General features: G+C 38.6%; 1 protein-coding gene across 1 annotated transcript in view; it reads right to left on the bottom strand.

Annotated features, from left to right (window-relative positions):
- nudt14 (nudix (nucleoside diphosphate linked moiety X)-type motif 14) overlaps positions 1-15,855 on the bottom strand; it is a 28,349-nt gene that overhangs the window by 6,468 nt on the left and 6,026 nt on the right. Inside the window, exons 2-4 of the mRNA XM_038726831.1 lie at positions 9,555-9,598; positions 3,099-3,163; positions 1,317-1,626 (exon numbers count right to left, since the gene is read on the bottom strand). Of these exons, the coding sequence (XP_038582759.1) occupies positions 1,317-1,626; positions 3,099-3,163; positions 9,555-9,598 (419 nt within the window). The remainder of the gene's footprint in view (positions 1-1,316; positions 1,627-3,098; positions 3,164-9,554; positions 9,599-15,855) is intronic.

The raw sequence follows: 15,855 nt of genomic DNA, 5'->3' as shown, positions 1-15,855 counted from the left end.
TAAATCATGCAACTAATTTAGATAAGGGGTCCTAATTCTAATGTTTCTTTAGCAGTTATTTCACACAGACAGACAAAAACAGCAAGACACAGAGTGTATACTTTGTAGAGACACACATGAAAGCTGTAAAGCTCTGTCTTTAAATGCGGGTAATAAGCAACATACATAAACACCAGTATTTTTGAGGAATTTCTTTGCCATTTAAAATCAAACTGACCTCGGGTTGCCTACTATTAGCGCAGAACCTCACCACACGGTGTGCTTCTGTGAAACACACCCTCATAGGGGTCCTGAGGGTTAAGTTGATACCTGCGTATTTAATGGGAGCAGCCCACACATAACAATGGTCATAGACAACACCAACAAAACCAGAGGAAGTGTTGAAGTCAAACCAAAAGCACAGCTATGACAGCTGTTAGTCATAGCTGTCCAGGTGCTGCTGTTTAATATGGGACTGTTCTTCTACGGGAGCTTCCACCTCCTGTGTCAAGCTATAGTAAGCAAATAATATGTTGACAAAGATGAATAGTTTCCCATTCCAGCTCACTTACATTCACCTCTTATCATTATGGAACTTCCTCAATAGTTCTGTCACCAACTTTAGATTGGATTTTTGTGTCTTGATATATTTCCAATGTCATTTTCAAACCAGTTTCTTGAAAATACATGCTTTCCTTTAGGGTGCAGCATCTTGTGTGGACTTTCACAAAGCTAAATTTAAAGCGATTAATACTTTATACTTCTGGCATGTTTATTGGCCTGAATTGCTAAATTTATAGAAATGAAAATGTCACTCAAAGAAAGCTACCTATCCATATGTTGCTGTAGACATTTAGATCTTTTTTCCCCCACCATGAAAACTTTCAGAACTCATCCATTAAGAGCTTTTCAACACCGTTTAAAGCCTACAGGCGTGAATGTTTGATGAATAAAAGGGGTGGAGTATCACACTAAGATGTTTTTAATGCTACCTGGAATTGAATTTTAAAACAATTACTCAAACTAAAGACACAAAGCTGCAAAAGTAGGTTACTTCTGAGTGAACATAGCCCAAGGCGGTTCATTAATTATAAATGAAAATGATACAAAATAGGACAACAGGAAATTAATTGTTAAGGGACAAGAAATCTAATGGGAGCAAATATTTAAAAGACAATGACAAAGCATTGTCCTCAAACGTCTTTGTGTTGGGAGTCAATAATAAAAAAAACACTAAAAGCCTCTATTAGGTTTATTTATACATAGTATTACTCTACTTAAACCTCATAAAGATATATCCTTCAGGTTCGGTACAGACAAATGTTCAATCTGCAGACCTGTAAGAAGTAATCCTCTTCAGTTTAGAGGCAGGCACATCATAGCCACACTCCTCCAGCACCTCCTGTCGGGCGATCTCCTCCAGGGAGAGGCCAGGTTTGTCCACCAGCCCGGCGCAGAGCTCATAGGTGACCCCCGCTGAGGCTGGGGGCCACTGAGGAGAGCTCTCTCCCTCGGAGGCAGACTGGCCCTCCTGAGACTCGGGGGCCGGGGCAGCGGCGGCAGTGGCTTCAGAGGCGCCCTCCTCAGTTTTTTCAGCAGACTGAGGCGGCTGCGTCTTGGTCCTTTCCCACTCACACATGTATACAGCTGGTGGTGGAAAAGAGAAAATATTGTTATACATGGATGGAAGTAAAACATTATTCTAATTACATTTTTGTTTACTTTTCTCAAATCCATTTAGCCACACATTTGAAATTTTACAAAAACATGTGTCAGGATGTCTATTTCTTACAATAGTTTTTAAAAGATTGTAATAAACTTAAAATTAAGGATTGACAAAATATAGGTTTTACAGATATCTAATTTTAGACAATATAGATACACTTAAATATTTTATTCATTCATTTGGAATTCATTTGCTGCTTTTCTTTGCTTTATATCGTTGCATTTTGGACTGTTGGTCAGCTGTTGAAGATGATGAATTTGGGCTTTTTAGACATTTGATAGACTATTATTGATCAATGAAATAAGTGATAAATATATCAATAATAATAAAAAATAAAAAAACATTAGTTGCAGCCCCACAGGATGCATGTTAATCTTTGAAAGCTTCTTTGTACAGGTAAAATGCTGACTCACACACTGTTTATTCAATTGTAAATATAAATTGGGAAATTCTAATGTTAAGCCCATGTAATATAATCTTTTCCTCTCAGCTGCTCCCCGTAGGGGTCTTCACAGCAGATGATTAGTTTCCATCTCACTGGCAAACCGGGCCCCATCAGCATAGAGATCTGATGATCCGCATATCTGATTTGGCAAAGGCTTTTTACGCTGGATGCCATTCCTGACGCAACCCTCCCCATTTATCCATGCTTGTGACTGGCAATTGGGAATGCACTGGCTTGTGCATCCCCAGTGGCTGGGGAGCAAGCACATGCAAAACTATCTTCATATATGTAGATAATCATCCAGATTTCAAAAATCAGTATAATATCAGGGTTTCCAGCAGAGTTTTATAGTAGAAGCACCCTGCCTCGCTGTAAATACAGAACGCCTCTGCTGACCTCAGAATAAATTATTACATTTTTATGAAAAGGAGCACTTACCAGATATGCTAATCAATTTCCTGAGTGAGACCCTGAATATACTGAAAACTTTTTTATTGGCCTTGCACCACAAACATATTTGTGTATGTATTGTCCAATACCAATAAGCTGACCGATATATATATTGTACACTCCCTGTTTAAAAACAAATGTCATTCTAGGTTGTAGACAAACTCTTAAAGTTCAGTTTTTTTCCATAACAGCAATGAGAGAGGGAGGAAATAAATATATCAATGCCCAGACTTCCTTGAATTTAGAAGTGTGGAACAGTCATGGGCGACGTCTAACAAAGGAGGTTAGGCTGCTTTGTAACGGGGCCACTCGCACTCTATTTATGAGTCTGCATTGTTACTTAAATCCAGTAGATAAACAGGGATTGTAATGTATTTCTTTTTTAGTGAAAGTGCCCACGGGATATTTAACAATCTAGATCTAGCTTGGTGACAAGAAGAAAATGAATTAACTAGATCCCACATAACAGTCTCCTACTTTGTATGGTAAAAAACGTACCTGGACGGAACTGCTTGACGAGGACAAAACAGTGTGAGGTGGTGTTGAAGATCAGCACTGATACACTACGGGGAAAAGAAAAAAGAGGTCAAGATTAAATAAGTCAGACAACTTTTTCTGATAAATCTATGCCTATATCACTGATCTGGTCAGTGTTTCCTACAGGATGGTATGAGACTATGGTGGGTGGACCTCGGACCCTCTCGGGGGGTCAGGGGTCATGCTACCCTGGAAATATAATTTTGTCCATTATAAAGTTAAATGCATTAATCTGGTGCACTTTGAGAGCAATATTAAGCGGCAAGATCAATGAGGAACTTTGTGCTCTAAATTTAAAAAAAAAAAGAAAAGAAACAATGAAAAAATAAAGGGCAACACACTAGCGATGTATGATGCATGACAAAACACACTTGTTTTTCATGCCAACCCATACTCCTCAGCATCCTGTATCAAGATACACCACTATCCTATTTCCCAGCGACGCTCCAGGATAGCAGCAATTTTAGCATATTTGCTCACGCGTTTGACAAATCAATGTACGGCAGCTTGTGATGAATTAAATCTCATTTAAATAAATTTGAAAAGTGCAAATCGCTAAAACTAAAATGAAACTAAAACTGACATTCCTGCAAAAACAAACATTATTCTGAAATACAAGGAGCACATCCTTCCAGATTTAAACGATGCCTCTCAAAAAGAGGGATGTGGAGATAAAATAAGACGGAAGGTCAGTCAGATATGCTTCACCACTGGGACCCAATGAATTGTATATACACAGGTGGTTCACCGTGTGTATGCGAGTGTGACTGTCGCTGCCAGTGGAGACTTCAGGCCTGGGATCTGCGTTGGGAAAGCGGATATGTCTGAGGGGACAGGAAGCCCTGCCCTGTCTTTCCCATGGTGAGAGGGAACTAGGACATTGGTATTCCAATTTGTTAATAGCTACAGTGCCTGGGCTAATACTGATTTAATATCCGTTTGCAACAGACATTTAAAGAAAGTCCAATGTCTATTTTCAACAATACAACCTGGGCATCAAGCATTTCAGTTGTGCCGGGTGGAATCCACACATGATCATGAGCTCATGGACTTATAGTGGGACTAAAATTACGTTTTTGGGAATTGAGGCCTAAGTAAACACACAAGTGGTCAGACAGTCATATTGGTTATAAACAAGCTAACAGTTTAGCCAGATAAGCTTCTGTTTTATTTCTAGGTAAAATCAAAAGTGAGCAAGGATGCACAGGAAAAACTGTAAGTGCGCACAATTACGGCAAGTACAGTAGGTCAAAGTACCAGGTAGTCGTCTCTAGACTGTTTGGGTGCTTATGACTTAATAAATGTGACTTACCTATGGGTTTGTTTACAACCGGTCTATATTTAGAACTGCTGTTGCATTCAAAAATCTCAGCAATTAACTTTGTGAGTACACAATGATATTATTACTGATAGAACCAATGTCCACAGATAATACCAGATACAATATTGCTGTGTGGCCCCGACAACAGCTCCTCACTATGTGAGAGGTAAACAAATGACCTTGATTAAAAAGCCTCTGGTCTATTTTAAGAGATTTCATATCTGGACCCAGCCAGTTATAGAAACCTCTTCCCTGTGGCACTGGTTAGCTCAACGCTAGAGCACGCGCCTCATGTACGAAAGCTGAGTCCTTACAGCAGGAGCCTGGGTTCGAGTCTGACCCATGGCCATTTGCTGCATGTTATGTCCTCTCTCCCTCTCCCTCATTTCCTGTCTCTTAACGGTCCTTTCAGAAATAAAGGCAAAAAAGAAACCTCCTCCCTTTTCCATCACTCCTTCCTTTGCGTTCACCTCCTGGAAAGAGGGCACAGAACACCTTTCCACCTGCTTCTTCCTTGAAAAAGTTTAAGCTTGACTTTTCTCTCCATCATGCCAATGTTTTAGTCTTCGCTTTAATCTACAGATTATGCTGATAATTTCAAAAGGAGAGTAGCCACCAAATTTCAGGATGGGATTCATTTAAAAAAATACCTTTCCCCCAAACCTTTTGGCAGGTATATAACTAAGAAATGAAAAAACAGTTCTGATATTTGTGACAGCCTACAGCTGCACAAGATGTGAGAGAGTATGGATAAGATAATGTGTTAGATTTCCAAAAGTGGGACCCGCAGGCATGAGATGAGGCATGTCTGGGTCCTGTAGTGCTGTTCCACACCATTACTGCTGTTCTACAGCTTCCCGCTGAAAAACAAATGCTCTAATGGTTAAACCAAGAAGCAGGCTAAACAGACGCTCAGGACTTTTCATGCACCGTTAAGCTTTCTCTGTTGGGCTTCTGGCTGGACAGCGGGTTATGGCAGAAATATAAGGAGCAGGACTAAGGTCACTACTGGTTGCACTGCAAAGCTTATGATATCAAGTTATGATCATCAAGCCATTGTCAAACAAGGAACAAACTGGGTTACGTGCTAGATATAATCCATCTTCCGATACCAAAACTGAGGCAATGACACTGGACATTACCAACAAACTCTAGAGACACTTGTTCCTCCTCTAAACTCGATAACCTGTTGCAAATTGAGATTTTATAGTTTTACTTGTTTTAAAAGGTTTTTGTTGTTCATTCTACTCATAATACCCCATAATTACAAGCAAAACATTTTTCTAGCGTATTTCTTTCATCTACTAAACTGAAAGATAGAAATTCTTCATTAACATACAACACTCCTAGCTAGAACACACTTAATTAAGCATAGATGCACCTTATTTCCTCTGATCGTCATTGAGATTCCCTGAAAACTTTGTTGGAGCATACCAGTGGGAAATTAAACTGACTGTGTTACTGTGCTTACAAATTAATCCAAATTAATCCCCTTGCACCCTCCACGTCTATTAGCTGGCTGGGATACACAGAAATACATAATTAAACTCTTCAAAGCAGGTAAAAAGCATGGAAGCGAACAAAGACACATGAGGAGGGCTACAAGAGCTCAACATATGCAAATTATTTTATCTTTCTGTTGCCCATGGTGTCTTAAAAAACAAAAAATACTGTCCGTCATTAAAAGTCACTTCCAGTAATAAACAAGCACTAGTACGCAAACACTCCCATAAACACATAGGTGTCAAAATAACGAAGCAATGGGGGTTTACCCATCTAGTCTCCATGTGTTGTTGTGGATTTGGAGAGGGCTTTTGACCGAATCCCTCTAGACATCTTGGAGCATGGCAGCTAGAGATGCTTTTTGAAGCGTTTTACTATTTTACCAATCCTGGACAGCATCTCAAGATGCAGGCAAGAAATGGTCAGCGCCCAGTATGGAGATTTCAAAATTGCATTTCTACTTTTTGCCACTGATGCAGTTACGTTGGCTTCATCAGGCTGTGACCAGTTCACGTCCAGTTCACAGTACAGCGAATGAGGGTCAGGAACTCCCAGTAGGAGGTGGGCCATGTGATGGAAAATGGTAGATTAACCCTTTCCAGTAGCCTTGGCACCAATTTCATTACCCAAATTAAGGAGCTAAGAGCATCTCTGGTTGAGGGTAAGATTTGGTGGGAGATTGAAGGGAGAATTGGCCGTCTATGGTTAAGGGGTTATACCAGCTTATTCCGAAGGTGCAGCTCACAATTTACCAATAACCCTCCAGCCTTCAATTATGACCCTGAGCTCTGTGGAGTGGTTAAATATACAGATAGGCGAGGGCAAGAGGCCCAACTGACAATGGACACATAGCAGCAACATCCATGGCTCAAAGGCAACCACCGACCCAGCAGTCGCAAATTCCAAGGGAGAAGCAGTGCGGTCAACATCATCAAGAAGGACAGAAGTGTAGAAACCCACATTTAACTTAACTAGGGCTGGGCATGGTAATGCGTTATTATCACGTTAACGCATTAATTAACGCCGACAACTATACACATACAGTCAAACCATGGGTCACAGGAGGGGTGGGATGTATGCCTGCCACCCACCCAACGCGTCGCATACAAAAAGTTCAAGACAATTGAACTTCGGCAGCAGGCCGGCGTGTGCGTGAGGTGACCACTTCACCTCACTCTAACAGGGACACTTGCTACTTAACATAGACTCTCTGATAAAAGAAAAATAATGCAATGGCAGTGGCAAATAGCTTTGGTTTTATATTTGATTTGATTACATTAATGTTTAAGTTGAGATTTACAAGAAATATTGTATTGCTACTGTGTAAAGAGAATACTGCTGGTAAAAAGCACCGTATTTGTTTAAAGTGTTTGCAAACCACATGTTATTGCACTTTTGTGTATATAGCAGTACATAATCTTTTTTTAAAAGTGCGCAATACACAGAATTCATTACACAATTTTGTGCATAACTATGCGATTAATCACAGAAAATCATGCGATTAATTGCAGCACTAAACTTAACACTACTACACTAAGCAAGGGACTAAACTCTTTGTTTAGACATTCATTAAATTAGATATTTTACAGTACGTTACCCACAAATGGATCTTCCACATTTTTGCTAGTGCACCTGCTGAGAAGAAAATGTTATGTGCACTTAAACAAAAATGCAAAACAATCCTGGTCCACTTAATAAGCGCTAAAGGGGAATAACCACTTTGGCAGAATTTGCACCTTGGGGAGAAATGGATGTTCCCATCAGCTATTTTCTTTTGGAAGTAAAGGTTTGAGCTTTACTGCTTTTGTCTCAGTGGTACCATTTTTCACCTCTCCTTGGGGTCAGGGGTGGAAGAGGGCTTAAATGACCTGAGACTTACCTCAGGGCATTACGCTACCCTGGGCAAAACAGGGAGTAGGAATCTGGGTTTTTACACAAGTGTGTGGTATTTCTCTTACAGTGCCCCCTGTGAAGCTCACAGGTTTATAGCCACTGCCAAGTAGGATAACAGGGCACCAGTTCCCAAAAAACAAGCTCTGTTTTTGTTTGACTAACTTCCCAGTATTTGACATCTTTAAGAGATGATAAAGAATAAAGGCATACAAATACCATGAGGGAGAGGTGCTTATAATGTTATAATATAACTCACTTATTTCTTTTACTAGATTTCAATCACAATGCATACACAGCAATACGCATATTGCTTTATTTATACATTTCATGGTACACTAGAAAGTGAAAAAACTAAGAATTAAGAAAAAAAATGTCTGTTTCCATGTGTTTATTAAGAAAGACACTACTTCTCCTAAAATACGTACAGCTGAATTAAAAAAAAATCCTTCAAGTAAAAAGGTCAAGAGCAGATATAAGACTTAGAGTTACAGAGATAAAATGGGTCAAGACTGGTGCAAATCAAGCTCCCAGGGCTCAGATCACCAGATCCCTGATAGCTAGAACAGATTCAGATACTTAAGCAACAAGCTTTTCAGATTGCAAATTATCTCCTGACATGAACATGCAGCTTTTATTTACAATTTAAAGCTATTTCATTGGCAGACATTTTTAAGAGGTGAAATTTTGACTGTGCAAGCCAAACTCCATTCTGTTTTGGGACAATTTCACATCAATGTTTCTAACACATTTGTTAATCTCTTCTGGAAAAAAGTGGGTTCGACAATTTACCAGCAAGTTGTACCATGTTTCTGTACGCTGTACCTTGACTTGTTTTTGTACAACGGCCTTAAGCTTGACAGAAGCTGACACTACAGAAACTTTAGTGCCACACAGGGAATGAAAGTAGCACCGGCCAACCGGCGGGTAACTTAGTGGTGGCGGTGGGTGAAATCATCGGGCCATCCGCCGCTTTGACGGACAGAAAAAACGCACAACAGAAAGGCACGTGTAGTAAGGTAAGCGTATTGTGGTGAACGGCGCCAGCGTCACACACACAGCCACCAGTCAGCCCAGGAAGTATCTGTGAAACAGCATTTGAACCAAACGCAGAAGTCTGAAAGAGGCCCGGTCTGTCCCGAGTTACAGCCAGTGCGCTACTTACCTGCATCGGAGGCCGCGGGGGTGGGGGGATCTCCGGTGTTGTCAGCAAATTAATAAGCTTGTCTATTAAACACGAGAGGCGTCACTTGGTTTTATTTTTGTTGGCCAACTTTTGAACTCTACCTCAAACCGAGTATTTTTTGTTTGCTTACCGGGATATAGAAAGAAGAACTCCTAGGAGATTTGAACGGAGATAAGGATACTTCTTCTCCACCATTGCTCATAATAATTCATGCAATTCATGCATCACCTAATTTCATCATAACACAGGCCTAACCCACAAGAAAGTACAGTGTACGTTTAATCTAATATTGTGTTGGTCATACTATACACTTGATCTATTGCTTGTCTGTTTTGAATAATACAGAAGGTAAACAGCTTAAAAATGAATTGCATATTAAAACGCAATCACAATATTGGTTAAAAAATACACAATTAGATTATTTTCCAAAATCGTTAAGCCCTAACCTGTGCATACATAGAATGAGAGAACAAGGGCACTGCTTCTACCCAACAGTTCAGAATAAATTGTGTTTTACCTGTCATGGGTTCGCATGAAGTCCCAGGATTTCTTTGTGCCATTCTGTAAAGGAATAAAACAAACATCATAAATAAATACAATAAAAGCAACAATATTTTAATCCTCAAACCATGTGGTTTGACAGTTTAGTGAAACATAAGTGTATGCAAAAAGAGTGCAAGTGTACCACAACTCACTTTGTTGTATGTAACATGTGTGGAAGGATGTCAAATTACCCATTGTTTATTTAATATGAATACTGTAGGGGCTGTAGCTCTGTAAACAGCATGTGAAAGAAAAATGCAAACTTTAATTCTAATAATTACTTCAATACTGTTTTAAAACAGAAGCCAAAACTTTGCATAAGAAATAGTAATGCATGTTTTCTCTGTATAATGGCAATCATATGCCATCAGAGAGTCTCAATCAGTGACTGTTTCTTATGCATCCTCAGTCGGAAAATGATTCACAGTCCACACGCCTTTACAAGCTGGATTGAGTTGCAGGGAAAGTCTCCTGATGACTAAATACAAAAACATGTCTTGAAGTTATTGAAGTCACAGAAGTTGTTGTAACAAAATATTTACATGCCCTGTAGTCGCACCACATCAACCAGTTGTGATTCCAGTAAATTTCCAGCAGCAAAATTACAATCCCCCCGCGACCCTGTACGCAGGATAAGTGGATGACGATGGATGGACAATTACAATCAAATGGGCGAAGCAGGTGTGTGACCAGCACATTGACTGTTAACTCGTCACTTTGCAGTGAGCGTAAAGGGACAGTGAGCAATCCTGTATGCTTCCATCCATTAGTCTTGTTCATTTTGAGGATATTTTCATTCATACCAGGTTAAGCGAGGAAAGGTATAGTTCAGGGTGCCAAAAAGTATTAAGGTAAATCAAAATTACATGGAATTCATCTCTTCCTTTCACTTTACTTTTAGTGTGAAGTCAACAAATAGTTCTCATCCAAGTGCCTGCCGCTGTGGCTCAGTCTGCACGAAGGACTGACTTCAGCCCTGCTTGTTTTTAGTTTAAAACATTACCATATAAATATGGTTGTGGTGAGTCTGCAAAGTCTGGTCACTAGAAAATACTGGTGGGTCAGTTCTGCAAGGCAGAAATGGTAAATTAAGCAGCTGTAACAGTGAATGAGTGAGATGAAGAGCTGCAGGGGGACAGGCAATGTCATCAAGGCAAGTAACCCTTTTACAGAACTATTGGTTAATATAATTTGATCAATTCATTCTTAAAGGTAAATTCCGATTCAACTAGATCTAGACAGATAAATCAGCCAGGCTTACATATCGAATGATATTTGGCTATCGCAGATATATCTGTATGGGTGTACACGTTTATGGATCGGAGAGCACTAACAAGTACATTTTTCTACTGTAAAATGTCTCGATCCATATGTATCAATTCAATTCAATTCACCTTTATAGACATGAATTAGGGATGCACCGAAATGAAAATTCTTGTCCGAAGCCGAATATAATGAAATTTTTTTTTTTACCATTGCATAAATTCATTAGTGAAAATGTGCTTTTCACTCAGTGTTTCCCACAGGATTTGGAGAGACTATGGTGGGTGGGTCCAAGGCCCAAGAGAGTCAGTGTAAGTAAATTACATGCGTCCATTTAGTTTTAATGTAAATATGTAATATGTTTTATACTTTCTGTGAATTTAATCCAATTAATATTATTTCCATATTGTATAGACACCTTATTTTGAAAACCGGACGTTGTCACATGTGTATCGTCAGGCTAAATTCAAAAAGTCCGACCCAATTTGATAAATAACGTTGTATGTGGTTCTCGTATCGCGCAACATGAAGCTAGCTTCAGGTAGGATTCTCATACTGCAACACTTGTCTTTGTAAAGAGAGAAACTGACAGGATAAAGTTGCTAACCTGCCTGTCAGCTTGCATTGGTCAGGTTACCATAAAGACTTGAATACGTGTGCACTACAAATGTAGGTGCGGCTAGCTTAATCGCCTTCTCAGAAACGAGTGACAGAAACACTCAAAGTGGGACAGACCGTTTGCTGCATTTTCTAAGAAGCCAGCCACAGATGGAGTGGATGTGCTAGGAGACAATTCAGCAGAAGAGTGTGTGCAAATGGTGATTTTTGCGTCTTTCTCTGACACTTTAATATGCTTCCACACTGCCGACATGTCAACGTAATTGGAAAAACTAAATCAGTCTTTTGACTTACTAGGCCAAACACCAAAAGTGCTTTTTTTGCTATTTTCGGCTGATTAATTTCGGTGGCCGGACATTCGGTGCATCCCTAACATGAATGGAAAACAACAATAGCTACAAATCAATTACAAAAGAACAATTAGTTTAATACATTTCATTAAATAAATAAAACAGTAAACGTGTGTGTGTGTGTGTGTGTGTGTATTAATAGACAAAAAATAAAAAAATAAAAAAAAACTAAAAAAAATCTGTATCAAATGTGAAATAAAAACAAAAAACATACATACATACAACAATAAAGGAACAATTACTAAAACAACAAACAATCAAAATAATAACATAATAATATTATCTTGGTCAAAAGTCTTTAATAAAACAAATCTAAGCCATCCATATAATGATTGTTTATTTATGTTATGTGTTTATGTTATATAAAATATTTACTATCTATGAATGAACTACTGGTATCGGCCCAAAAAAATCCAGTATCAGTTTCCGATAAACATGACCAATGTCACTCTATGGGTCACACTAACTTTGCACTTACCTCCTCTGTTTTAGCGATTTGGGGAAAAAAGGACTTGTGCAAGACGCGTATCAAATTGTGTGAGCCTCTAACAGCTTTACATATAAACATGATTTTTACATGAATCATTTCCAACACTCAGTCCAACTAAAAGTAAAATTCTGCCCTCTGGAATGGTAATTACTGCACGGGATGATCTACATCCAGGTCAGCTTGCTGGCTGAATAAGTTGTTTTGTGACCCACAGAGTCACAATGACCACATTTAACGCTAATCGGTCAATCATCTCAAGTGATTAAATTAAATGAGTTAAGTCTGGGGAATGAAAATAGTCAGACAAATTACTGTTATTTGAGTAACATTTGCCGCACACTACAAACCAGCAAAGATGTGTGAATTAACCTGAAACATAAACTTAGTGTAATATATTCCACTTTCCACATTACATGCTGTATAAATATGGTAAAGTTGGCCTACATTTTCCATGCCTGAGGAAATATGGCCTTGATTCAAATTTAGGCTACACCTCCTCTCCACCCACCAGCTCTTTCAGATGCAGGCATGACAGTTTACTAGAACAGGCTACAATAGATGTGCCTGTTTGTGTGTGCATTCGGTGGAGCAGTTTTAGTACCACCCAAGAAATGGGAGGAGGTGAGATGGCAAGATAATAGCACTCATGGAATCAGACATAATAAATCTACTGCGGTGGCAACAGGTTTTGAGTTAAGATGAGCCACTGTTCGAGAGATGGAGCTGCTTAGAGCTGCAATGTGAAACTGCAGATTTCTATCTAAAAGTGAATACATTGCAACTGGCTGATATGACTGATTGAAGAGTGTGGGAGTTAATGTCCTTTCACACAAGACACTCTGGAGAATGTTTAGAAATATGTTCTAAAAGAAGTATATTGTGGAAAAAATTATTCAGATATGTCTCAACAATATTGTGCAACCAAAAACAACAATACAACAAACTACAACCTGCTGAAGTTGTATGAACTCTCTGAAAAAGACTAAAACAGAAGTGAGAACTAAAGCACACTTTGTGTCAGTTTGAAAATATATAGTTTATTTCAGGGCTTTTGGCTTCTGTTGACCTCTGCTAAATCTGACAAGACCTGTGACCAGCTCCTTCTATCAACAATTGGCTAACCTGCACTTCATTAAGTGGCTTTTTCAACTGGATATCATAATTAACACCCCTTTTTAACAGAGATGATAGTAGTATAAGACTGAAGAATGCACCACAATGCATCGACAAAAGCTTTACTCAATCAGTTTCTATTGTACAATAATGAAAAAAATTGATTCAGGAAAAAACAAGTCCTTTAAAATCATCTCAACAAATGGTCAAACAACCGACGCATGACCTAACGGGTCACGGCCACAGGACCTCAATGTGAAGCCAAGCTAGCATAATACCGTTCATGCATCATTAACGCTCATGTTGTGGTGTGAAATGAGAGTATGAAGCTAGGGTTTGTGTAGTTTTAGTTATGGTATTGCTATCGCATCACCTTTATCTACCGTAACAGCTATTATGTCACGTCTATGATAGGGAATTACTGTAAGCTCATTTAAATACTGATCAGCAACGCACCTGAATCTAAAAAAAAAAGGTTTGCAATCATTTATATTACACATATTTATCAAAGTAGTTTAAGATATGCATGTGCTGTGACAGAACTGAATTGATTGTTAAACATTAACATAAACATTATTTTTAAACTTTTGCTAAAGTTTAAACTTTTGAAACTTTAAAAATTAATTTAAAAAACTGACCATTACTTACAGTTGCAATTTGCTTATGAATGTGTAACAACAACAACAAGCTCAGACAGTGCTGAAAAATGATTATTTAACTTTGATTATTTAATTAGGCTAATCATTTAAGTCACTTGTCAAGTAAAAATACGAAATATTCACTGGTTTCAGCCTTTCCAATCTGACAATCTGCTACTTGTCTATCTTTTACATGAAAAGATGTAAAGCATGATGGATGAAAAAAATCTATCCATATTTTGTTTAAAACGTCTCACACTGCAGTCATTTACATACTAAGTCAGTAAGACCAAAAGAAAGAAGTGATACCAATCATCTTTTCTCTCGCTGTCAGCCATTACGAACGCAATGACATCATCGAATCTCCTCACTGTGGAGTCACGTCCTGAAAGATGCTCTGCCTGCCCTGCACACAGTCTATTAATATGTAATTACCCCCACAAAAACCTGTCAAGAAAGTGTGCGAGTGTCTTACACGCTATCATTTCTCCTTGAGGCAACGCCAGCCGCACCCCGCACATTTTTCCTCTGTGAAAGCAAAAGTGGTTTTAAGTCGTGTGTGTGATAAATCACCTGTCGTGACTAAGGAGGAGATGCACTTCTTGTGGCTTGCTGCTTTATAAAGAGTGCTTATTGAATAATGGATGAGCAGAGCATTTTTCCTATCCACAAACCTTTTACAGGTAAATTGGGGAGTATTTGCACTGGTTAATATAGATTATTAACAGAGATGTAGATGAAGGCTGTCCTGCCAGAAACAAAACCAAGTTATTAATTACTATCAAATAATTTTCCTACATAATATTGCAGCACAGCGCACACTTACAGTATTGCATTATACTTTGCATCAAAGTTAAAATAACTAGGATATTTTACAAGAGTATAATAGGAAAAAGAAAAGGATGCAATTTCAAATTTAGAAAGCTTAGAGCAGATGTAACGTGAGATTGCTTTACAGCACAAACAGGAAGAGTGCGCGCTGTCCTTGCAGTGTAAGTGGGAGCTCCAGCTTTCAGGAATTTCTAATAACAGATAGTGGAAGGCGTGAAAAGCTGATAAAATAGCACTTCCAAGAAGGTCTTTCTATTGAGGAAAGCAGGAGCAAGAAGAATCTCATCTAGGGCTACAACTAACGATTATTTTCATTATCAAGTAATCTGCCGACTATTTTCACGATTAATCGACTAATCGACTAATCGTTTAGTCTATAAAATGTCGGAAAAATTGTGATAAATGCTCATCACAATTTTCCAGAGCCTAAAGGGATGTCTTCAAAATTCTTCTTTAGTCCAAACAAGTCCAAAATCCATTTATTGTCACAAAGAAAAGCATCAATTTTTTTTTACATTTAAGAGAATTAAACCAGCAATGTTTCACATTTTTGCTTAAAAAAATGACGATTAATCGATTATGAAAATAGTTGTTGATTCATTTTATTTTTTCTTTTGATCGACTCATCAATTAATCGTTGCAGCTCTAATCTCATCCAGAGTGATTCCGGGGGGGGGGGGGGGACAAGTCACAACAATAATTTCTTTCCAACAGATTAAGGAGATGTGGTCTTAATTTAAAAAAAACACAAGCACCAGCAATGTCAGTAAGACAACAACTATCTTGATTATGGTCTTGAATGTTTACAGTAATCATCATCAAAATTAATTTAGCAATGACTGATTACACTGATCAAACACTAAAAAGATGAAAGTTTCCAGCAACCCCATACTGTAAAGCTAATGTTACCACCACCAGCACGCAAAACACACACACACACACACACACACAAACACGCGCGCACACACACGT

The sequence above is a fragment of the Micropterus salmoides genome, unplaced genomic scaffold, assembly GCF_014851395.1.
Source record: "Micropterus salmoides isolate LMB-PRFRI ecotype aquatic unplaced genomic scaffold, ASM1485139v1 Ms_hic_scaffold_18, whole genome shotgun sequence".
NCBI classification, from domain to species: Eukaryota; Metazoa; Chordata; class Actinopteri; order Centrarchiformes; family Centrarchidae; genus Micropterus; species Micropterus salmoides.
Note: the sequence above shows the minus strand (reverse complement) of the source record. Positions and strands in the feature narration are given on the sequence as shown.